The sequence below is a fragment of the Ornithodoros turicata genome, unplaced genomic scaffold (assembly GCF_037126465.1).
Source record: "Ornithodoros turicata isolate Travis unplaced genomic scaffold, ASM3712646v1 ctg00000829.1, whole genome shotgun sequence".
NCBI classification, from domain to species: Eukaryota; Metazoa; Arthropoda; class Arachnida; order Ixodida; family Argasidae; genus Ornithodoros; species Ornithodoros turicata.
In genome coordinates, this window is record NW_026999402.1 from 447,731 (window position 1) to 462,251 (window position 14,521).

The 14,521-nt window shown below is 47.9% G+C and overlaps 1 protein-coding gene across 1 annotated transcript in view; it reads right to left on the reverse strand.

Annotated features, from left to right (window-relative positions):
- Nucleotides 1-5,398: 5,398 nt before the first annotated feature.
- The window catches only part of LOC135375114 (uncharacterized), a 47,596-nt gene continuing 38,473 nt past the window's right edge, over nt 5,399-14,521 (reverse strand). The window contains exons 5-7 of the mRNA XM_064607824.1: nt 9,776-9,822; nt 8,915-9,001; nt 5,399-5,480 (exon numbers count right to left, since the gene is read on the reverse strand). Coding sequence (XP_064463894.1) covers nt 5,412-5,480; nt 8,915-9,001; nt 9,776-9,822 — 203 coding nt within the window. The 3' untranslated portion in view covers nt 5,399-5,411. The remainder of the gene's footprint in view (nt 5,481-8,914; nt 9,002-9,775; nt 9,823-14,521) is intronic.

A 14,521-nucleotide genomic window follows, 5' to 3' on the forward strand; every position in this document is an offset into this window, starting at 1 on the left:
ATTGCACGACTCTGCCACTTTCCCAGCACTGCAGCATATAGGAACTCATCCTGTTCCTGGGGAGCACAGACGCCGCACAAGCACTTGGATTGTTTCCTGCGTCGTAGTGAATGTCACGGGATCAAGTATTGAGCACTCCAACCATGACCGTACCGAGACGAGTACGATGAACGACCGTACATGTCACGAGATCGGAAGGATTTCGAAAAGCTCATACTTCGAAAACAATTCAAGAGTTCCGATTAGATAGACGCCATGAACTGTAAGAACTTTCGCGATCGTCACCCTGTCCCCCCCCCCCTCCCCATATATTATTTTCTCCTCGGATTTACGCGATTTGCGTGGGTCCGTCGTGGCAGGTAGGGGGGGCTCGAGTCCCCCCTAGCCCCCCCGTGGCTACGCCACTGATCACCAGCGACTTGCAGAGGAAGCGGATCCGTCGAATATGGGCCGTCATCAAACATGTATATTCGTCACGGCAGCTATTACTAAAGGCATTTGAACAGCACGATTCGCCACTTTCGCGTTCCGAGTCCGCCATCGCCGTATGTGCCTTCGCCTTCGCCGCCTCGCTGACCTTGCTCATGCAAGCTGCAAGTCGTGGGGACTCCTCTGGTTCGCCGCGTTCTTATTGGTCAGATTCCTTATGACGTTGCTAAAGATTCTCAGCAGGGAGTTCCGCTTGACGCCAGCATCCGTCGTCTGCTGTTGCGCCGCTTACACACGAATTATAAAAAAAAGTATTCCGTCGATCGGGATGGGACTTTCGGAGTCATGGTCAGTGAATGATGAGGAATCGCATTTCACTGTGGTTTCGGAATCGATCTGTGGTCGATGCGACTGTTCTTTTAAGGAAATTTATGTATCCCTGTCGTGTGCTTTCTTTACGCAAGGGCAATGCGACTGTGTATGTGGCATTATGCAATAATTATCTGAGAGCAGAAATGTGTGTCTTTGTCACAGTTTATTAGCGTGTGCCTCGTTATTTTAATTTTTTCTCTTATAGCTGTGCGAGCAAAAGTGCGTGTAATTTTTCCGGTTCTTGTCTTCTTTCACTGCTTTTACTCATAATGTAGGTGAGGGGCATCCAGGTAGAGCAGGAGAAAGCCGCTCGGCAGAGGACAGTTCCTGAGAATGGAATTTGTTAGTTTTTTGTTATATGTTGTTGAGTGTCAGTATTCACTTTGCTTGACATGTTGATGAAATAAGCAGTTATAAGTATTTGTGCGGGAATGCTGATATGTGAGCGTGGAGGAGAAATTCCAATAAAGCACCTCTCCTTGTGCATTCCTGAGCTGATGTCTGTGTGTGCGTGCTTTTTTCCTGGTTTGCGACGTCATCATGGCATGTTGGGGCTTGTTTAGCAGTGTTGCAATTTTACCCGCCGCTATTATCTTGTTGTTAGCTTGTGTTAGCCGCGTAGCGATGTCCGGTGACTCTGCTATTATTCCTGAGCGCTCCGTCTTAAGCGTTTTCCCTTCTCGCTTAAAGGAATTTGTGTGCCCTTGTCCTGTGCTTTATTTACGAAGGGACAATGCGGCTGTGTATGTAGCATTATGCAATAATTATCTGATACCAGACATGAGTGTCTTTTTTCTTAGTTTATTAGCATATTCTTCAGTTTTTGAAGTCAAGCACAAGTGCGTGCAATTTTTGCTGCTCTTTCCTCAAATCACTGCTTTTGCGCAGAAGAAAGTCGCATGGTAAAGCTGAATTCATGAGAAGTGGGTTTCTCTGCTTGTTTGTTAGATGTTGTTAGGAGCTCGGTATGTTGAAGAAGTAAGCTATTATAGGTATTCGCGCAGAAATCCTGGTATGTGAGCGCAGGATAGGAATTCCTGAAGCATGGTACCCTCAGTGTAAATTAATTATTTTGGATGTGAGTCTGCTTTACTGCATGACAAGGCTGAAATGGGAAGAGAGAAAAATTAAAATTGGAGCGCTTCATTAATAGCGATCCAAGTAATAGGACAATTATAGTTTCCATAGAAAGTAGAATTTTAATTGGCTCCTAAAATTATCGTTTTGTAGTAGTTTTTCTAAATTGCAATGCAAGAGAGAAAATCATTAATATGGTGGGAATGCAATCATGTTCCCGTAAAGGCTTTCTGTCTTGTGCTTTGTCGTGCGCGAATGGAACTTTGCCCCCCGGCTTTCGCGCCTTTTTGCTCGCAGGTGTAGCCTCAGACAACGACTATAGGAGCATAGAAAGGGTCATGTATTACATAAGCCTGGTGATGATGTTGAGTGGTCTCACTTATTATTTTAAAAGAGCAGTGGTAGTTTACTGGTGTTGTGATTCTAATGACTATGATGAGCCTTTGGGGGTGAAAATCGCTAATATGCACGGTTCTTTTTTTTTGTTGAATTTTATTGTAAAAGTGAACGTCATTAAGAGTCGGACAAAGGAAATAACCTTGCGATTCAATAAATAATATGAGTCTTTGTCTTTGCCGCTGTCTTCTTCAGGCAGGATGTGATGACGTCACTCAGTCTGTAGCAATGCATTGTCCGTTACTGGAAAAAAGTGTAGCACTAGAAAAATGGTGTGTATTGTCCTGGACGGATTTATGATGAGCACTGTTTTTGAATAAGAGGGGTGCGTGTGCTTAGAAATAGTTTGATGCTGGTTTTCTTCTTTGTTCAAGTGTTTCTCTTTGCTTTTCCCCCCTTGTTGTCTGACAAACATGCGCTGACATGCCCTGACCTGTTCTGTCACGTTTTCCTTCTCTATGTAGTTTTTTTTATTTTTGACAAGGAACATTCTTGTCTTGACGATAGTACTGCCCTGAATGGGAGTAGTGCTATTCTTAATAATTTTGCGATTCATTTAGTTCAGAGAGTAACCGCAAAGGGGACAGGTGCATGGCTTTATCCAGTCGAGGAACAAAGCGTCATTATTCAGTTATCTCCCTGGCTCTCGGATGGGACCGGACATGTCTCGATTAGCTTGTTGTATGTAGCCATTGATGGAGTTAGGATATTTTGTTCTTTTGCAAGTCTCATTTAGTAAGACCTTGGGAATGAAATGCTTAATTGCTGCAATCAGCTTTCATGCATGGTGTTTTTCTGCAATAGTTTCCTATGCAATCGTTATAGTAGAATAAAGGAAATAATTTTGGGATAGTGATTCAATAAATAACAGGTCCCCTGTCTACAGCGTACGCGTCTTTGTGCCACGCAGCTGCATGATGACGTAATACTGCGACACTATTGTTTCAGGTGGACCTTGTCCAGAGGAGCATTAGTGGGAAAAAACAGTGTGGCCCTGAGATAATAGGCTGACGTCACGACCAATGAGCACGGCCTGCAGGGGGCGCAAGGATTCACTTCTCTCTTGGACACTGACGGGTGTGGACGCATTAATTATGTTCCTAGCAATTGTGTTGGCCGTTAGTGGAAGAGCGTAGCTTCGGTGGGGTTCCGTCTGCCTCTGATGGGGTGCGGATGTGTGGTTCGTCACTGGTGAATGGTGTGTGACGATTGTGGTGGATTTTGTGACGAACGGATTTACAATGAGGGAATGTAGTGAACGTGAAAAATGATGGTGAGTGTCTTTTTCACTCTGTTCAACTGTTTTTCTGTGTTTGCTTTCCTCTGTTGCCCGGCAGTCGTGCGACTTGTCCTCGTTTAACAGCACTTCTGACATGCCCCGACATGCATGCTTTCCTCTGTTGACGCTTTGTATTTTTTTTCTTTTATGGACACGAAAGGTTCATGTTGATCGTTCTTGCCTTGACGATGACGCTAGTGATGCTGTACCCTTGAGTTTAATAGGAATAATGCCAGAACGATTCTTATTAATTTTGCGATTAAATTAGTTCAGAAAGTAACCGCAAGAGGGACAGATGCATGACTTTATAGAGGAGAAAAACCATTACGATTCAGTTCCGTGCCTGGCTGTCGGATGGAGTAGACGCATCGTTCTGCGCTTCTTGTTACCCGTACTCTGTATTGATTTGTTGAGTGCTTAGTCCTCGTATTAGCCATTGATATAGTTATGCGTTAGGATATTTTGTTCTTTTGCAAGTCTCATTGAGTAAGACTTTGGAATTCCTACGATCAGTTTTCATGCATGGTGCTCTTCTCCAATAGTTTCCTTTGCAATCGTTATAGAAGCACAAAGGAAATAATCTTGGGATAGTGATTCAATAAACAATAGGTCCCCTGTCTACAGCGTACGCTCCCTTGAGCCACGCAGGTGCATGATGACATCATGCCATGGCTTCATTGCAGATTGACTTTGTCCAGTTGTGTCGACCGTGTGAAAAAAAGCGGTGTAGCCTTGGGACTATGGGATGACGTCACGACCAATGAGCAACGCAAGAAGAGGGCGCAGGAATGCACTTCTCTCTTAGCCTCTCGCAGGTACGGTCGTGTTGCTTCTCACTGGTGGTCGCCGCAGAGGGCGCTAAGAGCGCGCGCGCATGCGTAGCGGCGCGGCGCCCCAGTCACTTGCTCGCTGGATCTCGTGGAGTGCCAGACGTGTCCCCGGTCGTTCCGCACAAGGCGCCTTGACGGCTCAGTTTGTGCTTGGTTGTCGGATGGAGCAGTCGCATCGGTCTGCGCTCCTGTTGTGGTGGACTGATTTGTTGTGTAACTAATGCTTTCGCTCGTGATAACTTTGTCCACCTTTTTTATGATTTTCATGCCCGTGCATGACGGGCGCTGGTTGCTGTTGTCCGGGAATCCCCGACATTTTCTATCTTCTTCTGCCTTGGGAATGAGAGTAGTGCTGGCGTGATTCTTAATAATTTTGTCGTGAGATCCTCGTGGGTAGGGTCTTAATGTTGCGAGACCAGGAAGGGTCACAGTCGAGTACCACGCCCAGATACTTGCAGCACGAGACAAATGGCGGGGGTGAGCCTTCAATGATGAGCAGATACCTCTTGAATGATCGTCGAGTGAACGCCATGGCGACAGTCTTGCTGGGTGGAACAGAGGCCGCCGCCAGCGAGGTACGCGACAATATATCTAGAGCTCCCTGCAGCCGAGACTGAATGGCGTCGTGGCGAGTGGCAGATGTCCATAAGCAGATGCCGTCGGTATATAGCGTGAGACGCGTGTGATGGGGCAGCAGTGCAAAAGTGTAGGCCATTATGACATTGAAGGGTAGGGGGCTGACCACACTTCCCCGAGGTAGGCTGCAGCTAACAGGGTGGGGACGGAGGAGTGTATGCAGGGGGCTTCAGGTCCTTAATTCTCCTAAATCGCGCAATTGTCAGACTATTTGAGGGAGGAAAAGTGTGATATTGCCTCTCCTTCAATGTAAAGTTCACATAAAACTCCTCCCGTAACATTTTTTGGTACTCTATATAATGTTCCACGGCAAGTCTTGGCAATTATATATTTAGTAGCCTAGAGGAAGGCAGTGCTTTGCATACAAATGTCGTTATTACGCGCGTCTCCATTCAACTTCGCTGGTATCCAAGATAGCAGGCGCCCTTCGAACATCCGCCCTGGCGTGCTGTCGCCGGGTTCTGAAACACAGGAACATGAGGATGTGCTGTATGACGTCATGTAACTTCGTAGAGAGGTGTGCCAGTCGACACTAGTCTGCTGCGAAACAACGGGGATAAACACAGGAACAAAGGGAATAACTAGACAGTGCATGCTATTCTCAATTGAGTGTTGTATGAGCTAGGAGTAAAAACCGAGGGTGGTGTACTTAAAAATGGGAAAATACAGTTGATGTTTCGAGCGGACGCTCTTCATCAGAAGAAAGGGGTCCCCCCCTTGGAACATTTGAAACGTTGTTGCACGCCTTTGCGGTTCTATTGGGACTTTCGGAGATAAATTTTGGCTATGAGTGTTTCTTCTCCTTCGACCGGTATACATCGCCTTCTTGGGACGACATGACAGATCGGATGTGGTAAATCGGTTGATTTCTACTACAGGTAGTATGTTGATATCACGCGTATGTTCATATCAAGTATACGCCACCTCGAAAATTTTGTTCAAAGTGCTTTCCGTGCTTCTTTAAATGACTTTCACATCTTGAGACCTCATTCGCAAACAACTCATGATCATCCCGCCTTTGTGCGGCAGCAACTCGCGCTTTCCTTCTATATTTTTTTTCAAGAGCAAGACACAGATCTTACACGAGCTAAAAACACCAATTGAACGGAAACATCTCCTTAAGTCTGAGGAGCTCTACGCTAGCAACAACAGTTTTATTTAATAAAGATGCGGATTTTCATCGCCAGGGGAAATAAACTACTTCACTGCTGGCTATGATGTGCCGAAATGAAATAATGTGTCGCTTGACAGTTAGGACAGAAGTGCAGAAAGAAGTGAAGAAACTCTAGATAGTGCTTTTGGGGCACAACGTTGCTGGGCTGGATTAGGCCGCTCGCCGGGCAACTTTGACATACACTGTAAAAACAGAACTTCACCGCATAGCACGCTCCCAGCCAACCATGATTACGAATAATATCATTCTGTGTCATGATTTGTTCGAAATAGGGGAGGCGCCTTTCTGGGACAAGATGATCTGTCCCAGATAGGCGCCTCCTCCCATTTCCAACAAATCAATATACAGTATGCGATTGCCTCTCCTTCAATGTAAAATTTACATAAAACTCCTCCCGTAACATCTTTTGGTAGTCTATATAATGTTCCACGGCAAGTTCTGGCAATTATATATTTAATAGCCTGGAGGAAGGCAGTGCTTTGCATACAAATGTCGTTATTACGTATGTATATGTGGTGAAGTTCTGTTCAGTATCGGTCATCCTGCCTATGCATCACTTTGAAGTCCGCAACTCCCCCCTCCCACTTTCTTTTTTTTTTTTTTTTGCTATAGTCGTGACGATGCCCACTTGAGTGCGGCCACTACCGGCAAGCTACCGCGACAACCCCCCTCTGTTTTAACAGTGTATTGGGTGGTTAAGTGTCCAGCTGATTTAGCGACACTGAAAGTGTGGTTCGGAAAGGGCGATAGGAGAAGGATGTCACGCCATCTTGGAGAGTCAACTTGCCGCAAACGGTAACGCCACTGAGCTGTGGTGGTGGCGATGAGGACACAGGCCTCACTTATGTGGGCAGGGTCCTTACTGTAGCCAGGATGAGATGAGATATGATAACGCAAGTTGGATTGATGACGGCCAAAAGTAGCCGGTCGCTTCCAGGAATGGAAAGAAAACCGAGCAAAGGGCCTTAGCCTCACAGTCTCTGGGCGAGGCCAGACACCTAGAGAAAGCCATTCAGTCATTCTTGGAACTTCGAGGCAGCGATGAAGGCTACGAGCAAACAGACTCCGAAGGATATTTAATGATGTTGTGGGAATCCTCCGCGGAGCTGGAAGGCTGTGTGAACTGCAAGAAGGGAGCGCCCATCACTGCCCTGCTCCGAGCCACAAAGATCATGAATAGCTAGGAGCCGTTACTGCGCTCTGGCTTCAAGCCAAGGTTCCTAATTGAAGGTGACTAATGTGACGAGACCAATGTAGATTAGAGTTCGTGACCACACGAAGGAAACGGCGAGACAGACCTACCAACAGAAATTTGTCGTAGCCTTGAATGTGAACTGGAGCTCAAGGAACTTTTCGTTTGGAGCTTGGCCTTCGGATGTACAGACAACGCCAGTTCGGAGCATTGGGAATTATTGGAGCCAGTTGAAGGGCCGACCTGATACATAAAAAATGAACAAGGCATGCAGCACACAAACGTGCAAAACGGTATCATGAGCACGCTTGATGTCCACGAAGGCTGATATCATGTCGGTGGGCACGATCCGCGCTCCATCTATGAGCACGTCGATTCGTCGATGAGCACTAACTGCACTGCGCACTGCCGCACTGCGGAGAACAAGGTCGAGAACTGAATTCATGGAGGTTCGGTGGCGACGAGATCCAGCGATTCCCTCGGGACACCAGTCGACAAGCCCATCGGGCCATCACTCGAGACGACGAAGAAACCATTTTGCATTTGCAGATTTTGCATACAGCCTGTCTGACTTACAGGGCGAAAGGGCGATAGGGAATTGGGGCTTGTTAGGTTTCAGGATAAGAACAGTTGTCCCCTTCCAGCCAGATGACAGATCCCTATTACCAAGATGTGTTAGATACATGAATGAGAGCTTGTAGTGGCCGTCCGTCAAGGTTTCACAGTGCGACATAGATTATCTTAGCGTATCGCGGGGGCGAGCGCACGTTCAAAAGCTTCAACGCTGTCTTTAGCTCGGTAATCTGCGCTCTGCCAGTCTTGGTGAACCTCAGCTCTGAAACTCAGGACGGAACTACTGCACAATTCTCTTCCCTGCTGTCGATCCTCAGTAAAGGCGGCCTACGGTCACTATAGGAACACTGCTTCTCACCCTCAGGCTTACTCACTACTTCTCTGGACAGACAGGGCTTTGATGTCGTAACCAAAACTGACCGTTTCCCGAAAGTTCCAGCCCAGACATCTAATATAATAATAAGAAACGTTCAACTTCCTGTAGTGTGGAAGCCTTGTATTAACGAACAAAAAGAAAACAGAGAGAGAGAGAGAGAGAGCTCAATTTGTCGTCAGCTAGCATTCGCACAAAACTCACAAACTCAACGATGGGCCGATTTTTTATTTTTGCTTCGTGAGGTTCCTTGCCGAAGACTTCAGGGATCTCGTATTTTTCGCGCAAATGTCGAAGCAGCTTATGTCCAGACAGTGTTGCTATCCCGCTTGTAGACGCCCATGGGCTATGGCTAGCCGCTGTCCTTCAAGGACAGGGCCATTCCATAGGCAATACAAATGGAGCACGCCTACATCTACACTGCAAAGATGCCTGGTTAGCGCGTGGTGCACGAATGAAAATTTCTCGTAGGCTTCTCAAGGGTCCACCTTGAAACTCCATTGGGTCTCACATAGATAGGGCACTGTGAATGGATTTGACGAACGTGCAATTGATTGAAGAGGTTCGCTGTTATTTTCCTTACCTGACAGTCATTGCCGTCAGGACGCATGGCAATATCGTGGGGACGTTCGCGGCAGTAAAAATGGCAGCCAAGTGGTCCCCAGTTATTCTGCAAGCAAGTAAATGACGGTTACTTGCGACGTGCTATACTACGGTGATCGTTAGAAAGAAATGCTGATGTGTGACACACGAGCGTGGGACAGTGGGTAGAAGAGAGCGGCGAACTATCCAGTGTACCATTTCGACCTCTCTTGCGCTTGGTTCCCCTATAGCCTCTGTGTGTCCTATCCGTGAGTGGCGAATGCCTCACAAAGAATAAAGGCTGAACGCAACTAAAGCCATGACATGATCGTGTTCTATCAATTCCGTGGTATTCGAAGCCCACGAATTCGAATTAAGAATTCAAAGCACATAGTTCCCGAGATGATGTACAAATCAAATTTTCCGCGAAAGGCTTCCTACACACAGACAGTAATGTGTAGTATCTCTTAATAGTTGTTTCCAGACATGAATAAGGGAACATAGTAGACAGTAAACACATACTTTGCTTCAAGTGAAAAAGGTTGAATTCTGTGCTTATTTTTTTCAAGTCCCTGCGCTCTTCGCATAAGGGTTCGAAGTGCCACCTAGTCCACTGGTGCGAGGTTGTGATGAATGACGACATATGGAATGGCGAATGACGAATTTCCTTGCTCAATGCGTTCTACGCATGCGCACAAGCGCCGTGCTTTGCTTTTTTTGTTCAGGCTAGCTCACAATGTAAGGAATTTGTAGTTGCAAAATTTCTTAAATTTATTGTGCTCACCTGCAAAGTTCTCTTTGGTGTTGTGCGTTTCGGTTTCATCGTTAGAAAATAAACAGCATTTAACATATCAATACTTACATATAAGTAATCGTTTCCATGCTTGCACGGCATCCGAGTGTCGGGTGCTGCAAAACAAGTTGACGTTCGTAAACATGACGCTACGACACAATGGCTGGTGGTGTTTTATGACACAGAGCGGGTAGATAGCGGCAGGCAAAGATGTTTTATGGGCAGACAGAGTGGCACGACACCAACGGATAAGCAAGCGAAGAGGGGAAACCGCTTTGGGAGCGCGTCCAACTTGATATTTGCACGATGCCGTTTGTAAAGCGCGTTTTCATATTGCCATCAGAAGCCTTGTAGCGAAAGTTTGTGTCTCCAACTGTCACCACCAAGAGCAATGCTTACGAAAGTTTCCTACTCACTTGACCCGCCACATGTGATTATTTACCTTCAGGAAAGCAGAGGACAGACTCACACGTTGGATCTCGTCTTAGTGTAGAGGAAAACATTAAGTGCAAAGCGAAATTTGTATCCATTACCTCAACATTTCGCACAGTCTGAAAGGCTTGTCTGATTAATATGATCTGCCTCTTGCCTCTTAGAAATGGCAATAGGGTACTTCGTCTCACATCTTTTTCAAAATCAGTCCCTTCGTCAAAAGATGAGTTTTACTGTAGTCATATAGCTTGTGGTTTCGTCTACATGCGCCAGACTTCGCAGTACTTAAACCGGGGGCTTGATTAACTCTCGTCTCTGCGAATGCTAGCAGACGAGACGGCTGCCAGAGCACAACTGTTTAATCTCAGGTAGCCAAGATGGCAAGCGAACTATACGTTCGTGCGCCAAACCGTGTCGCTCGCACCCACGCTCCAGCAGAGCCGTATATTAAAAGGGAGTCTGGCCATTAATGGGTCATGCCTATACCTGAAGCTCCACCCACTTTTTCAGCTTTCTGACCAATGAAGTCTTGAAATATGGGGCGCTATCAATCAACCTATCCTCACTATTTGTCCCCCTATCCAACATGGGCAGCGCCATTTTGGGTGGCAAGTGGATTGGATGGGATTGGAATGGATACTTCTCGCAACCCGCAGAACTAGTGGATTTTTGGTGGAAATTTGATGAGCGCCACCTAGGGAGCGTAAGGCACGTCGGGAGTTGTCGTCTGCTTCCGTCGTTGCACCGCTGCCGGCAGAACCACCTGCTGGGACACATTCTGTCGTCGGAATGATTTTTAAACAAATCTACATGAACAGTTGGAATATAAAAGGCAAGAATGTTTATATCCATGAAATCCAGCAATTAAATATAAGATTGTACAGCACAGTGCCGTTTTTGTTATGATTTCGTTGTGATCGCCGCGATCGCCGTGTTCACTAGGCCTAACATCGGCGACAAAACGTATTATTTTCGATTAGATATCGACGGATGAGCGTAAGTTGAAACTGATTTCCGAGAAACTTATATTAGGATGTACATTTGCAGCGTAAAATCAGGTTAATCTGTGAAATTTTTTTGTCACGAAATCCCCGCTTCACTGTGTTTCTTTTGGTCGCCATTTTGGGTGGCAGTATGGTGTCATGGCGACCCCCTTGGTAAAAAGCAAACCAATCAGGGGAGCGAAACTGTGATTGACAGGTCGAGCCTCTTTTTGTGACTCCTCCCAATGGCCAGACTCCCTTTTAATATACGGCTCTGCGCTCCAGGTATCATCTTCATCCTTCTGCACGTGTCCTTCAGCTACTACACTCCTCCCCCTCACGCTGTGGATACAGTGCGGGAGGCCGCCTACGTCATTGAGGGTTCCGCGATGGCTTGGAGGTGGAAACTGGCAGCGATGGTTCCTATGACATGCATGACGTATGATCACAGAGACCTTGTGGCATGGTCGCGCCTGTTCTGGGTAACTGCTGTCTGGTAAAATTGTGAACAGGTAGTGATGACACTCTAGCCTTCAGGTGATCTACGTGAACGCGACGATGTTTCCCGTCTTGCAACTCCAAGTCGTAAATAACTCGATCAATCCTTCCCCGAACACCTTTTACCCAGTGTTGCTTTCGTGTAGGATCCTCAGCCCACACACTGTCGTCAGCAGCAAAGGTTCGTGAGGCTTTCGTACAACCATCCTCATTTGCCGGCGCTTGTATACTTTGGGACGTACATAATCCAATTCTATTCGAACCCTTCGGTTACTTAGTAACTCCGAAAGTGAACATCCAGTTGCGATATGAGGAGATGCTCGATACTTAGAAAGAAGCTTTCGTGCCTCTGCTTCCTCTCCTGTAACTGGATTGAAACGCTTCATTGCAGTCCGCTTGCCCATTAGACTTGGGGTGGTTAGGTGAAATCCTGGTTGTCCTCGGCACTCCCAAGCAGATTCTGAGTCTCCTTCCCAAGATGGAATTTAACTTGGGTTCTTGATGGGGAGAGATGTTGCGCACGTACGGGATGCTGTAAACCAGTGTTTCTTTTACCATGGCTTTGTGAACAGTCCCCTGGTGAACAGTGAATCTTCATAATATTTGTATAAGCCTTGATTGTCTGCTGAGGCTTCTTGATCTGTTTCGCCCAGGACAAGTTGTGATTGATAATTATTCCTATGAATTTGCGTCTCTGCATGTGTCCGTTTGATTCCATCCCCTCGAACCTTGAAGTTCAAATTCTTCAGCTTCTTTCTGGTGAATGGAATATATACTGTTTTCTGTCAGGGGGAGATTTATAGCGCGCTTTTCAAAGAAGCTGGCAGTTACTTCTAAGGCATGTTCTAACGCCACACGGCGGCACGTGAAAACCATTTCGGTAGGCCGGAACTTAAGGAAACGACACGATTGGTCATCGCACGGGAGCTCGTGACGATTCAGAGCGAAGTTTCCTCAGACGCTTTCAGACACATGTCGGCGCAGTTCCCTTAGAAATCGGCCCAGGACGCACATTCCCCCAGGGCGTCAGTCGTGACGTTGCCCACCTACGTGAGGCCGACAACGGCAAGCGCTATCACCATCACCACCACCACCACCAGAGCGAAGTAATATATTTATTCATGAAATCCGCTGGCAGCTGCTCTGGGGTTTTCCCTTGGTTTTCGTCAGACTCTATCAAACATATATCGGTACAGATCCCTTTGAAGTTGGCACAGGATGCAAATTCCACTCAGAGCGGTGGCCGTGATGCTGCCCACCTCTGTGAGGCCAACAACGCTGACGATGACGAATAAAGTACGATGACGCTGCCATAAACTGGTGACCCGGACTTGAACCGTGCTTCTGAGCCTTCCGCCGGCGATCACTTTTCTCCGCCGCTCGGCCCACAGCCCTCTACTTCCTACGATTCCACTATCTCAGCGGCATCGCAGGCACACGTTCGCCTCCCACCTTTCTGGGCCCATGACCCCGTCCTCTGGCTTGTCCAGGTCGACAACTACTTTTCCTTGCGCGGAATTACGTCCGATACGAGCAGGTATCAGTATATAGTGGAAGGGTTACCCCCGTCGGCCGCCGCCGAAGTTCGCGATATCTTGCTCGCCCCCCCCCTCCCACACACACACACCCAGCGATGCTTATACAGCACTCAATGATGCCCTCATTACGCGGCTCATGACGTCGGAGCAGCGCCGCATTCAGCAACTCCTTTCTTGCGACGACCTTGGCGACCGTAAGCCCACGCAGCTGCTTCGTCACCTGCAATACCTTCTTGGTGATAAGGCTGCCACCATCGACTCCGCAATTCTGAGAGAAATTTTTCTACAGCGTCTCTCCAGCAATGTCCGCGTCGCGCTTGCTGCTGCTCGTTCTCTACCCCTCAACGGCTTCCCCGAACTAGCAGACAGCGTGTTCGACATAGCACCTCCCTTGGTGGCTGCTTTGCCCACCACGGCCACACGGACATTGTGACGCGGTATACACGGTCACCACGGACGTTGGCTTGCTCCGTCAAGAAGTTTCAAAACTTACGGAGCTCGTTGCCCACCTCATGGACCAACCCCCACCAAGCCCTCGTTCTTCGGTCTGGCGCCCACACCATTCTCCATCTCCCCCTCGCCGCAACTCTTCACCAGTGAACCCCGCTCTCTGCTGGTACCATCAGAGGTTCGGACACAGGGCCCGCCGTTGTGAGCATCCTTCTTGCACCTGGACCTCGGGAAACGAAACGACTAATCACTGACGACCGCGAGTGGTCCGGTTTCCCCTGACGGCCGCTTATTCTTCGTCACCGACAAGCTTTCCCGGACCCGGTTCTTGGTTGACACAGGAGCGGAAGTCAGCATCCTACTGCCTAAGCTCCGTGAAAAGAGACCGGCAGCCGTCCACACCCAGGGCTCAGAGCTGTGTACTACTCCCCAATTGCAATGTACGGCCAGCGCTCTTTAACGCTCGATTTTGGCCTTCGTCGACGTTTCCAGTGGCTCTTTTGGGTTGCGTCTGTGCGACATGCTATTATCGGCGCCGATTTCCTGCAACGCTTTGGACTACTAGTCTACGTCGGCCGGAGGCGCCTGATTGACGCGGTTACGCTCCTCAGCGTCCACGGCGTGGCGTCGTCTTTATCACCTTTGCATCCCAGCTTTTCCCCTCCACCGCCGAAAACAGTGTTCGAGGAGCTTCTGCAAGAGTTTCCGGACGTTATCCGACCCCCGCACGTTGACCAACCGGTGAAACATCATGTTACCCACTTCATTCAGACAACAGGACCGGCTATCCACTCTCGACCACGGCGCCTCGCCCCGAGCTCCTGAAGGTAGCTCGTGCTGCGTTCGAGCACCTGCTTCAGCTCGGTTTCGACCGGCCATCTTGAAGCATGTGGTCGTCAGCCCTACACATGGTG